Source organism: Mesocricetus auratus, unplaced genomic scaffold (genome assembly GCF_017639785.1).
Source record: "Mesocricetus auratus isolate SY011 unplaced genomic scaffold, BCM_Maur_2.0 Super-Scaffold_100013, whole genome shotgun sequence".
Taxonomy (NCBI): Eukaryota; Metazoa; Chordata; class Mammalia; order Rodentia; family Cricetidae; genus Mesocricetus; species Mesocricetus auratus.
The window spans coordinates 30012891-30030461 of NW_024429196.1; the positions used below are offsets into that span (position 1 = coordinate 30012891).

General features: G+C 37.0%; 1 protein-coding gene across 3 annotated transcripts; it reads right to left on the minus strand.

Moving 5' to 3' along the window:
• Nucleotides 1-1613: 1613 nt before the first annotated feature.
• On the minus strand, nt 1614-13885 carry LOC101841800 (aldo-keto reductase family 1 member C18). 3 transcript variants are annotated; one of them, XM_005071745.4, is made up of 9 exons: nt 13802-13885; nt 11238-11405; nt 10406-10522; nt 9398-9475; nt 8431-8553; nt 4716-4825; nt 4306-4471; nt 3515-3597; nt 1614-1656 (listed from the first exon to the last, which is right to left on the minus strand). In XM_005071745.4, the coding sequence occupies exons 1-9, from the start codon at nt 13883-13885 to the stop codon at nt 1614-1616; spliced, it is 972 nt and encodes a 323-aa protein (XP_005071802.1). The 3 variants fall into 3 exon arrangements, with proteins under 3 accessions (XP_005071802.1, XP_005071803.1, XP_021083828.1); XM_005071746.4 differs by having other exon boundaries at nt 11238-11390; nt 13793-13885; XM_021228169.2 differs by lacking the exon at nt 9398-9475.
• Between the last annotated feature and the right edge of the window lie 3686 nt (nt 13886-17571).

Sequence of the window (17571 nt, forward strand, 5' to 3'; positions counted from 1 at the left end):
TTTAGACCTTAATAGTGTCAAAGCCAGATTCAGGAGGGAGATATATTTGTAGAATTATTTGCTTGATTATCATCTATATAGTAAGTATTTACTTAAATAGATGGTGTGCCTTCCAATTGAACATACTTCTTGAGGGTAATCAAGCTGGTCAAAATTCCATTGTATACCTCCTTTGGGCACAAACCTCAGAGATGTGATGAGAGCCTGTAATATCTGCAGCACACAGTACCATTATAGATTTAGTAAGCCCTTAGTTATTGGGTCCTCATAGGCAAGCCCTGTAGACAGACAAGAATTCCCTGATGTCTCACCATATCCCTGTCATCTGATGTGGAATACAGTGTGAAAATATAATTGACTCATCATTTAGAATAATGCTTCTCTAGTCATGGAGAATACCCCTTCTTTGAGAAAGCCACCAGTGCTGAGTTTCATTACAAAAGATACGTGTGTCAATGGTTATTTTGGCTAGAGAATTAACCAGGAGTGACCTCTGTTATCCAGAGCTTGGATATCTTATGTTCCAGAGTATCTTTAGAAAACATTAATCAGCATAAAATAGCACAGTCATCACTGGTATTTTGACTAGGACTAAAATCAATTTAGATTACTGGCAAGGCTTGGTAGACTTGTTTATGACTATGAGACTCTGACCTAGATGATATGTTAAGTTTCTGATATATAATCCTCTGATATTGTATGACTAGAGACTATGTAATCCAAATGGAATGAGCAAATCCACTGGCAACTTCAGATAAGTTCTTCATTACAGTTTTCCTCATAATAAAGTGTTTTACACACACACACACACACACATAAAACCTTATATATTTATGTTTGGTATACAAGGCCATGCTACTAGATCACTGTCATTTATCTGTAAGCAATTTTAAACCATGGGCCTCTTAAAGTATCTTGGAAGAAACAAGGGGATTGCTTCTGTTGTTTCTACAGAAGGGAGCCCTTGTATGGTTCCTTTGGATTGATTAGAATCAGAATACACCAGAGTTTAGTTGGAATTCAACTCTAATCTGAAAATTCCATCCTGTGATACAATGTGTCTCTGATATCCTAAGGAGTTCAAGATCTTTGCAGATGGATTCCCTTCTTGGCGCCCTTCAAATCCTTCTATGGAGATTGCATTCTCCAGATCCTCTGAGCTCTTATCTTTGAGCTTCCAGGGTGGTTGGCTGCTCTTTTGATGTGTATCTTGCCTTCAAAATCACATGTGGTGTATGTTCTTGTTGTTTGAAGGTCAGATGAGAACTCTATCCCTACCTACTCTAGAAATGTTAATGAAGTAGCTGTTATCTCTTAAAAACTGCACATAAATACTCAGATAAATCAGTGTGAGGTCTTAATGGGATGGGAGGAGGTAAAACATTCAAGGTATATACACAGGGATAGGCAAGACTGAAACAACGTATTTTTGTTTATTTGCATAAAAGAACCGAAAATTAGTGGTTTTGCTCCATGATATACAGGTGTAGCTCAAACTGAGGGGCCATTTCTAAGCAGCATGAATTGGAGGGAACGTGTCCAGCAATCAGTGTATGAAAGTCCAGCTTCACACACAAAGTCTTCTAACAAGACCCATGGCAAAGTCCTCCATGTTAATACTCATCAAAGAATGGAAAGTTGGGGTGAGCACTGAACCTGCAATGAGAAGGAACAAGGCATCTGATGACTGTTTCTAGTATAAGATTTCTATAGCGATGCCACTGAGGTGAAAGTTGAAATCTTTATTTTCTGATAAGTCATGTGACATGCATTCTTACTTTTAGAAACAGTATTTTATAACAGATCTGAGGAAGAGCAAATGACCTGTTTAAATATGTTTTCCTTGGAACTTAACATAGAGAGCCCTGAGCCAATCATTCAAACACATACAACTTTCTATAAAGTAAAAAGATGATGATTTCTTTTAACTGCAAATTCTCAATGAAGCAGAAATGGTTTTGTCTTGTTTTGAATTGGGAAAGTCCACTTATGTATTTGACAATAATGGATACTTTTGGGGATCATGAGATGGTTCAGCAGGTAAAAGTGCTTGCTGTCATCCCAGGTGACTTGAGTTACATCCCTGGAACCCCTATTGTAGGTGGACAGAATCAATTCTTGCAAGTTGCCGTTTGACTTTCATATGCATGGTATATGTGTGAACACATACACATCAAATTAAAGCATAATAAAAATTTAAGAACTACTCTTAAGTGATAAAGTAATTGATAGCAGCTTAGTGCCAGTTTTCTTCAATCATTAATTATTCACTAGCCACTTATGATACAGGATATGTTATGTTAGATTTAGAACTAGTATTGCCATTTATGAGACTGAAGTTCCATGATCAAAGAACTTACTTTACAGTAGCATGAAAGCGATAAAATGATTTATCATTTTAATAGGAACAATTGCTGATTGCTTGCCTTCATTTCCATGTTTTTGAATAAGTGTGTTTACTTCATTATTCTTATATACTATTAAAATATTAGCAATAGTTTGTTAATACTGGTAATAACCCACCTTACAATTTTGGATCACATGCTATTGTGCATTCTGATACATTTTATGTATTATCATGCTTAATTTGACTTAACTATCAATACATTTTCTCACTACAAAAATTCCTTGCTTAACCTCTTTTATATTATGCATCTTTTTGTAAATTATAAAGACTTATAGACAGCATGAAGGAAAGTAATGATCATTTATTGAGTGTAAATAGTGTTCTGTTTACCACAACAATCTAGACATCCTTTTTTGTTTGCTTTTTGAGACAGGGTTTCTCTGTATTGTTTTGGAGTCTTTCCTGGAACTCTCTTTGTAGACCAGACTGGCCTCGAACTCGCAGAGATCCGACTGCCTCTGCCTCCCGAGTGCTGGGATCAAAGGCGTGTGCCACCAATGCCTGGCTCAATCTAGATATTCTTGAGAAAATGTTTGTCTGAGTCCTGAGCACACATACAGTGCAAAGGAAATAAGAGTTTTGATATTATTAAAACAATTAAATCAGTAAGACTCAATAAGCAATTCCATATGGAGAGGGATGAGAGCTGTTGATCAGTGCCACAGAGATGGTGAAATTGCCTTTGGCCTAATAAGAAATTGAACAGATTTTAGAGATGACATTGTGAAAATTATTATTACAATATTTAAAACTGTGACATTGAGATATCAAGAATGTATATCCATACAGTGCATACAGAATCTAAGATCTGCAGGAAGGATATAGACTCAGCATTGATGTTGGCTGACCCAGAACATTTCATGCAACTGACACAAGAGGGGCATGTGTATCAGATCAAGGTGACCCTGCATCCACCTTCCTTTTGCTGTGTCCAAGAGTAAATCTCACTGAGTCTAGAAAGAGAATTCTAGAAGTCTGTGCCTTCTCTAACTTTGTTCTTTGACTTCGTCATACTAAGACAACTTTTGAGAGACACGATATTAACATACTCTCCTTAGAAAATAAGGGGAGAACCATAAAATTACAAAAGTTATAAGAGTTACTTACATATCAGCAGGAAAGTATCGTAAATTTCTGTGCAGGCCATCTAGGATTTTCATGTGACCTGAAGTCAACTGGAAATCAAAAACCTGTTATAGAAGTAGAAATGTTATTTTAAGTATATACTTATGGAGGATATTTGTCAATCTGAGACAATAGACACTACTTAAAATATCTGAGGAGTAACCCCCTCAATCTCAAAGTCATCAAGAAAACATTGAAAACCAGATTAAAAAATTAAATGGAAATACATCATCGCTCATAATATATAATACTACAGACAAAGATTTCAAAGGATACTGGACATGAAAGCTGTCAAGATTGAAAAGAGATAATATCATGTATGCAAAAGATTCAGAGAAGTACAGAGACAGTTTTGAAAATGCACTTCAGTAATTTTCATGGATACAGTTGCATTTGTATATGTTATCCACAAAGAGTTAGGATGAGAAAAAAAGTCATTTTTAATATTAAAGTAGAAATTGACAAATTATTAATGATTCCTGGCCAAGGGACTCAGAAACTGGCTGGAAAAGGACTCATTGTATATAATTCCAACCAGTTTTATCTTGAAAAAAGATTATAACTAACTATTTTAGCATTAACACATGGGTCCATAACTGATTGGTGTTACTCTAAAATAGTGTTATAGAGAAATAAAAAAGTATCAACAAAATTAGGTAAGAGATATACTGCTTAATTTATTAAAATTTTTGCACATTTAAAAATTAAAAACAAAAGATGTGGATGTATGAAGGATGCATGTTAAGAGCTGTGGTCCTGGGTTTCTTCATCACCTGTATGTTCTCTCTGATTCGCTCCTCATTGAAACTCTTGACTAGCACCACAATCCCACGCTGTAGCTGGTAGCGAAGGGCAATTAGGGCGGGAGTCTGCTTGTAAATCTTTGCCATAGTACAAAGAACTGGATCATCCAAGAGAAATGGGGTATCTTCATTTACACTGGAAAGAAAGACAAACTCCAGAAACTGTACATCTTCATTGCCAGTCTTGAATATAGATGACAATGGCCACAAGAACCCAGGAATTCTCAAATGTCGTCAGTATGCTAGCAGCCAATCACCATTTGGGACCTTTCAGAAATGTAACTCCACCTGACTGAGAGTGAATTCCAGAAGCCTGACTATTGTAATTAAGAGTCTGTTAACAGTTGTGACTTAGAGATGACATCTGCTTTTCTCATTACCAATATTTATATCTCTGAGTTCCTAGTGCACCATAGGCAACCAGGATGATGTCATTCATCTTGCAGTACTCCAGCATCTTGCTTTGGTTGAGATAAGGATGACATTCTACCTGTATGTAAACAGAATAGGTATTACATGAAATCCATTATTAATATCAAAGGAATATTAAAGGGAAGGAAGCTGAATAAAATGATCAATATTAGCATGAAATGCTAATTGAGAACATCCTGTAATGGACACATGACTTGACCTGGGAAGGGGAAATAGATGGGATATCCTGGGTTAACTGGGATTGGGGGTGATCAGGAAGGGGTAGGGAATGGGGGATGAGAACATAAGGGAATTAGATGGTTGAGTTGGGGAAGGGAAGGAGAGGGAGAGCAAAGAAAGAGATATATTGATAGAGGGAGGCTGTATAGGTTTAGGGAGAAACCTGTTACTAGGGAAATTCCCAGGAATCCACAAGGAGGAGCTCAACTAAGACTCCTATCAGTAATGGAGAGGGTGCCTGAAGTGGCCTTCCCCTTTTAATCAGATTAGTGACTACCCTAGCTGTCATCATAGAACTTTCATCTAGTACCTGATGGAAACACATGCAGAGATCCACAGCCAAGCAATAGATGGAACCTGGGAGGCCAGTTAAAGAGAAGGAGGAGGGATTATATGGGCAAGGGGGTAGTCAGGATCATGACAGGGAAACCCACAAAGAGAGCTGACCCTAGCATGTGGGAGCTCTTGAGCTCTGGATTGGCAGCTGAGAAACCTGCATGGGACTGAACTAGGCCCTCTGCATGTGGATGACAGTTGTATGGCTTGGTCTGTTTGTGGGGCCCCTGGCAGTAGGATCAAGATCTATTCCTGGCGCATGAGCTGGCTTTCTGGAGACCATTTCATATGGTGGAATGCCTAGTTCATCCTTGATACATGGGTGATACATGGGGGATGGGTTTAGGAATGGAGTGGGAGGAGGGGAAGGAGGGGGAACTGTGATTGGTATGTAAAATGAACTTTTTGGATTTTATTTAAATTTTATTTTATCTTTTTTTTTCCCGTTTAAATTTAGATAAGAAACGAGGTTGCTTCACAAGTCAGTTCCAGGTCCCTCTCCCTTTCCCTCCCCTCCTCCCGTGCCCTCCCCCCAATCCCCCCCCGTTATCCCCCTCATTCCCCCAGGGAGGGTGAGGCCCTCCATGGGGGTGTCCATAGTCTGTCATTTCATATAGGGCAGGGCCTAGACCCTTCCCCAAGAGTTCAGGGTGAAAGTGCACCTCACATTGTTCTATGGGGTCCAAAGTCCGTGTGTATACTTGGGATGGGTACTGATCTGCTGCAAAAGGCTCAATAGATTCCCTAGGCCTCCTCACTGACACCCAAATTCAGGGGGTATTGTCAGTCCCATGCTGGATTCCCAGGCTGATGCCTGGGTTTCAAGAGTTAACCTTTGTCTAGTCAGCTGTTTCTGGGGGTTAAACCAGCCCAGTCTTAATCCCTTTGATCACCAGTCCTCCCTCTCTGTTACTAGCTTTCTTGAGTTCAGCTCAGTACTTAACCAAGGGAGTCTGCCTCTTCTTCGATCAGTCACTAAATGAAGTTTCTGTTTCCCAGACTCTCTGGCCATAGGATTGTAGGCGCCACCACTGCCCGGCTACTTCACTGGTTTTTAGCATCCTTTGATATAATACTCTAACCACAGTAATGGACGAGATTTTGTAGTGGATGTATTCTGAAATATGTAGACATGAATAGTTATTTTTATAATTTATTTTCAATGGGTTCATCAAAACATTAAACACATGTGTGTAAATGTAGGCATTTTAACTTGCCTGGATTATAGAATATGGTATGAATCAATCATTTTAGACCAATGGTTCTCAACTGTGGGTTGTGATCCCTTTGGGTTGAATGACCCTTTCACAGGGGTCACATACCAGATATTTTGCACACCATATCATTACTTTACAATTCATAGCAGTAGCAAAATTACAATTATGAAGCATCAATAAAAATAATTTTATGGTTGGGAGTCACTACAACATGAGGAATGGTATTAAAGGGTTGTAGCTTTAGGGAGGTTGAGAACCACTGCTTTAGATACCCTGATATTTTGTATCATTATTCCAAATGTTCTAAAAGGTTGAATGTAATTCATTATATAATTGATGCAAAGTATTACTTCTGTATTATTTCTTTGAAATATATTTGAAAATAATATGTTATTATGTACCCAGCACATACTTGTTACATTTTTCTAAAAGAGAAATCGTTTCTTTTTTCTGTTTTTTCTAAGACAGGTTTTCTCTGTGTAGTCCTGACTGTCCTAGAACTCATTTTGTGGACCAGGCTGGCCTCAGATTCTCAGAGATCCACCTGGGTCTGCTTTCTGAGTGCTGAGTGCCCACTCCACATTTCTTCTTTTTTTTTTTGGTTTTACGAGACAGGCAAATTTCTTATATATAAGTTATGAAAAGTATCTCAGATCAGAGAATCAGCACTCAATAGATGTTGTCAAGCAGCAGATCAACTCTAAGCATTCCTGCAACTTCCTGTGTATGTATTACATCAACTACCAGGATTGTTGTATTTTACACTGTTCCTTTATTATTTTTTTTACACACAGATAGCATTTAATGCAGATACCGATTCACCTGCTATAGGAATACGACACTGTTTTGTCATTTCAGAAATATCAGTGTAACACAAGAAAGCACAAAACCAAAAAAGTTATCTAGGTAGATGGAAAGCAAGAAGCAAGCTATGCAGAATTACTGTGGCCTTGTAGAACAGCTCAGATAGGGGCCCTTAGTCACCTGGTAAGGTACAAAGATAAGCAACAGTTTTCTTTGCTTTCACTTACATTGTGCTAGGCAGAGCAAAAGTACTATATGAGCTCTTTATAAATTAACTAGTTGAAGTCATTTGCTAAACGCACATGCTATGTATTCCACTGTCTACAAAGAGATAGACATTACACAGTGACCGACTGGAATAGAAATGGGAGAGACAATGAGTTCACCTGTATGTCTGGAAAGGGCAAGCAAGAGTTGACTAAATTAGAGATCATGTTTACTAAGACTGAAGTTATATATGCTTATTGTTATTTGTTTTTTCAGTTTAAATTTAGATAAGAAACAAGGTTGCTTCACAATTCAGTTCCAGGTCCCTCTCCCTTTCCCTCCCCTCCTCCTCCTCCCATGCCCTCCTCCCAACCCCCCACATTATCCCCTCATTTCCCCAGGGAGGGTGAGGCCCTCCATGGGGGTGTCCATAGTCTGTCATTTCATATAGGGCAGGGCCTAGACCCTTCCCCAAGAGTTCAGGGTGAGAGTGCACCTCACATTGTTGGATGGGAGTCCAAAGTCCATGTGTATACTCGGGATGGGTACTGATCTGCTGCCCAAGGCTCAATAGATTACCTAGGCCTCCTCACTGACAATCACATTCAGAGGGTCTTGATCAGTCTCATGCTAGATTCCCAGGCTGATGCCTGGGTTTCAGGAGTTAACCTTTGTCAGGTCTGTCTCCCTTCATCATTGTTTTGCTTTACCAAACAATGATAAAATTACAAGCCCTGCAGGGAACCCTGGATGAAGGCTCTATTCTTAGCACCTTTTGCTCCATAAAAGAGGTTGAACAAGTAGGGAGGACACACAGACACTTGTCAATGGGACATGAAGAAAGCAAAGAGCCTGAAGGAAAATAGGTAAGGGAGCTCACCTGGTTGCACACAGGCTTATACTTGAGCCCTGGCTTGTTCAGGATCATCTCCAGCTGCCTACAGTTGAAGTTGGACACCCCAATGGACTTGGCTAATCCTGCATCCTTACACTTCTCCATGGCCTGGGAAGAAAACATTGGTGAAGAATACATACACAGTTGGAATGTGATTGCCAGAAATACAAAGCTGGAAAGGAACAGTGCCAAGAAAAGAAAGTGAAGTTGACTGGTATTTATTGGTAAGAACTGATAATTAATAAAGTAAATGACAGAAAAGTCCTGTGCTCTTCTTAGGCACTCCTGATTGTTGTATAGGGAGGAAATCAGGTTACGATTATTCTTCCTACTTACACTTTGTTTTTACTGTGCATTTCCTTACTACTTAAGCAGAGAAAGACCATAATGTCTACAGCAAAGATACCTCATCCCTTTACTTCTTGTGGAGTTGAGTGAACTTGACCTCTCTAGTTTTTTCAGTCACACTCACTGAATTGGTTCTTTGAAAATGCCCTCTCACCCTACAAGCCTCTTTCCCACATTCATTTCTTTTGTTTTGGGGCCTTTTGAACTTAATCATGATTATCTATGTGATCATGGATTTGGAAATATCTATTGGAGTCTGGTGGTTTCCTGAGTGGATACCCAACCGAAGACAAAGATTGCCCCTTCCCCAGAATCTATTGCCAGTAGCCAGTTCAACAGGGGGAGAAGGGGTAGGACCACATGATTCCTTCCAAGATTTATGATTGACTGCCGACAGACTCGAACTTGCACAGGTTTATTTGGGGGTTAGAGGGATAATGTCTGTATTGCCTGTATCATGCCCTGAAGACACCATTCTTCTCTCTGTCTTAGGACTCTTCCTTCCTTCCTGCCCAGAGTAATAGACATTCTGATCACTCAGCTATCATATTTTCTTGCTTTCTCTTCTTCTGTTTTCTCTGTGGTGTTTATTGTAGTCACTCACCTCCCATGTGGCACAGAGATCCACTGTGTCAAGTATTATGTTTCCATGTTCATCTTGAGGTAAAATATCATCCCCTGGCTGCAATAGTAACAGTCATTAGAGAAATCTTATCATTTTAACATCTCTTCCTGTAGCTGTGTTCCCAGATAAATTTATGGTTGGGAATCAAACCCATAACATAATTCATATACTAATGAAGTACCTTTCATGCAGTTCTAAGAGATGTCTTTCAGCAACAGTACTTTATGTTTTCATATGCTGTGTGTGATAATAAACAATACATTTCCATGTCCTGTGGCATGTACTAGTTGACACATTACTTTTAATACACCTATACGTCTTCCTATTGTAGTGTCCATCTTTCTCTGACAATGTCATTAGTGTCATTGAAGTGATTTCAGGCGATTACACATTGTAACCTTGACACAGGATAATCAGGGCTCCAATGCATGGACTTTAGTGTTTTGAGTGCATGAGTGATAGAAAGTTAGGAAAGTGAGAAAAAGTCAATTGGTTCTTTGCAAGATGGACTTTGATGATGGAACATATAGGAAGCCATCTAATATTATTGTGCATGAGCATTGAACTAAAGGCCTTATTTAATCAGCAGTAGAAATGGTTGAAAAAATACTGACCAGTCTTCTAATAATATAGTCAGGGTATGCATAAGTGGAGACATTTCCAAAGACCACTCTTTACCTCTGCTCCTTTGTACGATGAAGTAAATTTTTCATGTAAGTTATCTTGAGTAGTGTTTTAAAATATTCTTTTTATAATTTATTTATTTTTTGATTTTGGTATGAGTTCATGCAACATGGCAGATGATCAGAGGACAACATGTAGGAATCAGTTCTTTCCTTCCATCATTTCTGTAGCCATACCTTGTTTTATAACTTGTATAAGTAAATTGTGATTACATAAATTTTTATAAATTAAATACATCTACTCACAAAATGAAAGTCATGTTGACAGGTGAAGTTAGACACTTCAATTTTACAGATTGCCTACCTTCAGAGACACTGGGAAATGAATGAGATAGAGGTCAATGTAGTTCATATTAAGCTTCCTCAGTGAATTTTCCAAACTGGGTCTGACCAATTCTGGACGATGGGAAGTTGACCAAAGCTACAGAGTATAAATAATGGGAATGTGTTAGATTAATACATTACCACAGTCAGTGGCTTTCTGTCCCCTAGTATTGAGATGTTTTCAACTGCTTAAAAATTGACCACAAGACAAAAAAGAAAAATACTGGCTTTAATCCTGAATATACTATGGTGCTGTCCATCTACATAAACTCTCATATGAGTGGTTGTTATTAGTAAATATTTTAATTCCTTCACCCACCGAACTCAATGGGGGAAAATTCAGTATTCCTTTAATTTATATGACTAAAGAAAAGGGTTTTAGTATTTTAATATTTTGTGAACATAGTCCTAGACACTTTAGTTATTTCTTAATTTAATACCCAAAGTGCTATTTTATGATGTTCTGTCTTACCTATAAATATGACATATGTTCATAATTTAGAACATCATTCAGCACATAAGAGAACTTTGTAGACACAGCAGAGTCCTCTCTGATAACATAGTTAATGCTAAGTCATAGTACTTTCATCAGTCTCAGAAAAGCAAGGGGAACAGTAAACTTACAAATTTAAATACAGCAATGCTGAGACAGCCATCATCTCCCACGTTTGATACTGAATGCAATATGTAGGCATGCATGATTAAATGATTGCTTTTAAACACAATTCACCAACTACAGGTTAATCATACTATATCATCTAAATACATCCCCCATCACTAATTTGCACAATCATGCACTGTATATATGATACCTTTGAAGTACAGAATATATCTTCCCTTTTCACAGTGCCATCTTCAATCTTGTTTCGAATGGCCTGTCCCACCTCTTTTTCATTTTGGTAGAAGTGAGAACAATCAACATGGCGGAATCCAACATCTATAGCTATTTTGACAAAATCCATAGGCTTTTTATTGAGATGCTAAAGAAACAGAAATAAATAGTATTTAAAGGTCTCCATGATTAAGTTTAGTACAGGCAACAACTTTTATAAAAAACAATTTCTACCCGTGTTGTCATTCAGTTCTGCTTGGAGTGATGGATCCAACCATTGGTAAGAAATCTAAGTTTCCAGAAATCAGAAGACAATAGTCTTAGAATAGTAACTAGTATGCTATGTTAAACTTATTTTAGCAGTTAAATAATATACGTGTTACAAATAAATATGCACAGTGAAGATAAATCCTCAAATGACAGATTTATACAAAGAAACTATCCAGCTTACAAAGGAAAATTTCAAGTAGTTGTCAGATTTTACAAGGAAATTCATAATTTTAGGAAAATTATATATAAAGCAAAATTTAAAATTCTATTGTCCTCCAACTTTGGTTAAAAGATAAAAAATGATGAACCAGCATATTCTTCCTTATTATTTACTAATTAAATTTACCTTTTATTTCAAGCTTTCGGTTTGAAGGTAGGAAGAATAAAACAATTGTAAACATTCTTTTATGAAACAGTATTAAAGGTTTTTTCAGACAAGTAATAATCATACTATTTTTAAAATAGGAGCAAGTAAAACAGATGATGGCTGCCCTGAAGGAGAATCCTCAGAGGGATGTAGCTAGAGATCTTTGGAATGTGAATTATCACTTTGGTTGCTCCTACAGGCACCTGTGTGACTAGAGCTGCCTGTGATAGGAGAGAGGGGAAACAATTAAACCAGTATGAAAATATTTCCATGTTTTATTAAACCCTTCAAAACTAAATATAGGAACTCATCAGTTGGATATATATACATATATATATATATAGTCTGTTCTTAACCTTGCAATTTCATAGAGATCTAAATGTGTTTTTTTAATTATTAAGTCAAGAATTTGACATCACTACTGGAAGAGAAAGTTGTGAACCCTGCACGCTTCAGTAATGACTTAGCAAGATATGCCCACTGCTAACATAGTTGCATGAATATTATGGCAGTAACTAATTGGTTTTGAGTTAAGCCCTAGACCACAAGACACATCCCATGCCTGGCATCCTTCTGGGGTCATGAACCTGTGATCAGACAAGTCATAGGCCCTAGAGAAGAATTTAAATAGACATAGAATTAAACTGATTCCTAATGACTTATTTATCCTTACATCCATACATTAATGAATGTCTCAACTGTCATCAGAGAAGGTAATCAGGATATATTATATGAGAAAAAAATCTATTCTCAATAAAAGGGAAAAAGTAAAAAGCCATAAGTATGAGAGAAAACAATCATTATGTATAATAAAAATGATAGCTATTTTTAGCAGTTTTGTAGGAAATTAAAACGAATTGTGGTACTGGCATGAAAGTGATCACATAGATGAAGGGAATAGACGAGACATCATAGAAGTGATTTATTCTCCAAATGATTCTCAACAAAGGCACTAAAACACAAATTATAAAAATCACAGGGTTTTCAAGCAATGAAACTAGGAACACTGAATATCCCCATGCAGAGGATGGAAATGTGACTGAAATCTGTTACATGGTATAAACATCAATCAAAACAAATCAAAGACATTAATATAAGAAATGGGATGAGCCGGGCATTGGTGACACAAGCCTTTAATCCCAGCACTCAGGAGGCAGAGGCAGGCAGGTCTCTGTGAGTTCGAGGCTACCCTGGTCTACAGAGCAAGTTCCAGGACAGCCTCCAAAGCAATACAGAGAAACCCTGTCTCGAAAAACCAAAAAAAAAAAGAAATAAAAAGAAATGGATGAGAAAATGATTAGAAGGATCATGAAGGAATCTCTTTAAACATTGCATAGGTAATTTTTGGATGATTTCTCCTAAGCAATGGCACAATAGCAAAAGTAGACAAATGATAGTATACTAAGTTAAGGACTTTTTGCATAATACTGGTAATGATCAATAGTGTAAAGAAAACAATTTACACAATAGGAAAAAAGTGTCAGTCGGTTATCTCATAAAGACTAATACCCAGAATTTATATCAAACTCAGAAATAACAAAAACCAAGTAATTAAAATAAGCATAAATCGATTGAAAAACATATTTCAATGGTTGACAAATAATAATATGTTAACAAATAACTTAATATGTATTATCAGATAACTATAATAACTAAGCTTTATTTTTTCTCCTTTTCTGGGAATCAGATCAAAACAGAAGGAAGCACTTTGATAGTTGGACCAGAATAGTGAATGATCACATGATTAAACCCTGGTAGAGAACACAGAGTCTGCCTCTCTCTTCTTACATGGCATAGCTATAACCTGGTGAAGCAGAGGACCAGAAGCCCACCAGGATTGCACAGGAACTGGTAACTTCCATTCTTGTATTTATTCCAAACCTCCAACCCAATACCACACCCATTACCTCTTCAGTTGTATAGGTGCCAAAGCCCAATACAGGAATGTAGTGGCCATCATTTAATTTCATTTTCTGAGTTTTGGAAATCATTTTTATCCACTCCTGTGACCTAGAAGACTCTCTTCTGCTCTCACATGGCAATGATCAAGCCCAAATTATAGCTCCAAATGTGTGTGACTAATCATTAATCAATGATATGGAGGTGGAATCAATTACAACAACATTCTGCTTGTAAGGAAACAATTGGCACCAGTCCACCTATTTTTATACAAACTGGAATTTGTTAGAAACTCCTACAGAGTGACCTCCAAGTGATTTTATTTAATAAATGCTGTCATTAGAATACTCTATACATTATTTTAAACTGCAGTAAGAGAATGAGTGATTATTGAACATTTCTAGAGTGGAAAACTTGAGATGTCTATTTTCTTAGTTTTTTGTTATGTTATGAAGAAAACTCATTGTTCATATACTATGTGACAATCTAGAATATTTCAACAACCTACAATTGTAACTTTTGACTTTCTTTCATTTTTTCCTTTTTTTAATTTAAATTAGAAACAACTTGCTTCACATGTCAATCCAGCTCTTTCTCCCTCCCCTCCTTCCCTGCTCCCCACCAACCACCCAGTTCCCTCTTCCCTCCCCATGGAGGGTGCGACCAAAGTCTGTCATAACATCCAGGGCAGGGTCTAGGCCCTCTTTCATGTTTCCAGGCTGAGAGAGCATACCTCCATATGGAATGGGGTCCCCAAGAGCATTCGTATACCAGGGATAAATACTGATCTACTACCTGAGGCACCATAGATTGTTGAGGCTTCCTCACAGACACTCCCTTTCAGGGGGTCTGGATCCATCCCATGTTGGCCTCTCAGCCATCAATCTGGGGTTCATGAGCTCCTCCTTGTTCAAGTCACCTGTCTCTGTGGGTTTCACCAGCCCGGTCTTGACCCCTTTGCCAATCACTCTTCCTTCTCTGCAACTGGGTTCCAGAAGTTCAGTTCATTATTTAACTGTGGGTGTCTGCCTCTGCTTTGATCAGTTGCTGGATGAAGGTTCTGTTTTCCAGACTCTGGCAATGGGATTGTATGCTGGCACTCCCCTGATTTATGTCTAAAACCAATAAATGAGTGAGTGCATACCATGTTTCTCTTTTTGTGATTGGGTTACCTCACTCAGGATGGTTTCTTCTAGTGCCATCCATTTGCCTGCAAATTTTAAGATTCCATTGTTTTTTTTCAGCTGAGTAGTACTCCATTGTGTAAATGTACCACATTTTCTCTATTCACTTTTTGTTTGAGAGGCATCTAGGTTGCTTCCAGGTTCTTGTTATTACAAATAATGCTGTTATGAACATAGTTGAACAGATGTCCTTCTTGTATGAATGTTCATCTTTTGGATATATGCCTAAGAGCATAATTGCTGTATTTTGTGGTAGACTGATTCCCATCAGTTTTCCTTAAATAGTTTCCTAGATAGAGTGATCCTCAGTTGTCTTTGAATATGGTCAGGACACTTTTTTCCTTTGTCTACTTTCTGTTTCTGTTATCTTTTTTCTCATATTGCAGTTTTAATGCAGTTTTCTCTTTTTGTGCTTTATACTTCTTGGAGAAGTGAAGAATTGGAGATGTGTTGTTTCATTTTCTTACATAGGATATTTTAGAGATTGAGGTGAAATTTAAGGTTGATCTAAATAACAGAAAGTTCAACTCTACTGAAGTGTGAGGGCTATCCTATTTGATCACATACCCCTTGAACCTAATCTGTCAAAACTAGTACTATAACAGAAATAGCACAAAATAAATGATAAAGTTCACACTGAAAAATTCCCAACACCACAAATGTCTAGACCAGAGAGATTTTCATTTCAAAATAATTGGGAATAATGATCCCTTAATTTTTCCAAAAGAGTTCCTCGCTTGTTTTATGAGGTCCATTTCTATAGAAATGAAGACTATAGAACATCATCATTTATGAATATTTATGTGAAAAATCTTTCAAAATACATAGGCACTCCAAATTGAGGAGTGTATTACAAGAATCAAACACAATATTCTATGTAGAATTTCAAAGATGATTCTATATAGAAACTTTTTCCAGTGTAATACACATTAGGGAAAACTTGGTCTTGAAAACTCATACAGAAAACCACCTGGTAAAGTATAACTTTCAGGTGTGAAACAGAAAGCAAACTAGGAAACTCCTCAACACAACAAAGGGTATAAAAAATAGCTTTGGGCATCCATTAATGGTCTTGTTATCTATTCTTTGTCAGCATTTAACATCATGTTGTATATATATTTTGCAGTTTCTGAGAAGAGACTGCTCTGTCCTGATTTCTTTTGTCACTTTAGAGATACTTGTCTTACATATATAAACTCAACTTTGGGGAGAAAGTTAAGATATAACACACACACACACACACACACACACACACACACACACATACACACACACAATATTGAGTCTAATTTTATAACTGGATATGTTTAATTGTTTAAAAGATAGTCTTATTAGAGAAATGTTAGCTTTTCTCAGAAGGGCAAATATCAAATACTATAAGTTACTTCTAGATTTGTATCAAAAATATTTCAAATCAGGTCATCAGAAGGATATGGCAGTATTTAGGCAGCCATATTCACTCAATTCATAATATTGGGGACAGTCAACATTGGGATACCCAAAAAGATACTCATATCATCCAATAACATGGATGAAACTTAGAGATATTTTTCTGAAGTTGAGCATATTTATGAATATATAATTATTATATAGAAAAATGAGTACATTTTCTTCAGAATACAATATCATAAGCAATGTAGCAGTATGTTTTGATGAGATATATCTACACATCACACAAGCTTACTTTATCCTCCCTTTCTCCTGTTTAAATCCCTTTTGTCTTACCTAATATTTCTCATGAATGGTTATGATACCTTTCCCCCATAAATTCCATGTAAGGAAGTAATTTCTGACTCTTTGTGAGTCTGGATTACTTTGCCTATTTCTATTTGTCTATTTCATCACATTACTAATACCTTACTTCTCAAAACAGAAAACCTCATCCTATTATTCATACAGAGGAGGCACAAAACCTCAGTAGCCTCAACAAACTTGAAAAGGAATTACACAGCGATACTCCCACTTCTGTATATCAAAATTTACCACAAAGTGGCATTAATCAGACTAGTATGACCATGTAATAGAGGTGTGTAATTCTGAGGAATAAAATGAGAATATCTGGAAAATCCCATTATTTATGTGGTATTATGATGCTTGACAGTGGTGCCAACAACACCCAATGAGGAAGGAACTACCTTTCAGAAAATGGTGTTAGGGAAACTTGACATCTCAGAATAAAACAGTGAACTTCAAACTGTCTCACAGTCAATACAAAAATATCTTTCAATGAATCAAAGATTTAAGTATAAGAAAAAAACCTTCACCAATGAAAGAAAACATAAGAAAAAAATCTTAGCTAAACTGGATTTGACTATGATTTCCTGGTTCAGACATTGAAAACAGGCAGCAAAAGGAAAAAAATAGAGTTTTAAAAGTTTATTTATTTTATGTATATAGGTGTTTCATCTGCATGTAAGTCCGTGTACCATGTGCATGCCTAGTGCCTGTGAAAATTAGAAGATGGTGTCAGAAAACCCAGAACTGTACGGGGAATTGATCTGGATATCTCTGAAGATGCAACACATGCTATTAAACACCATCAAAATGTAAAACATATTGCAACAAAGGAGGAACATCTTCCTGTTAGTTCCTGT

Coding starts and splice junctions, on each gene's coding strand:
- LOC101841800 (XM_005071745.4), bottom strand. CDS start 13,885: ATGATTTCCAAAACTCAGAAAATGAAATTAAATGATGGCCACTACATT. Junction 11,406..13,801: donor GCACCTATACAACTGAAGAG/GTAATGGGTGTG, acceptor CTGTTTCTTTAG/CATCTCAATAAAAAGCCTAT. Junction 4,472..4,715: donor ACTCAGAGATATAAATATTG/GTAATGAGAAAA, acceptor CTTTCTTTCCAG/TGTAAATGAAGATACCCCAT.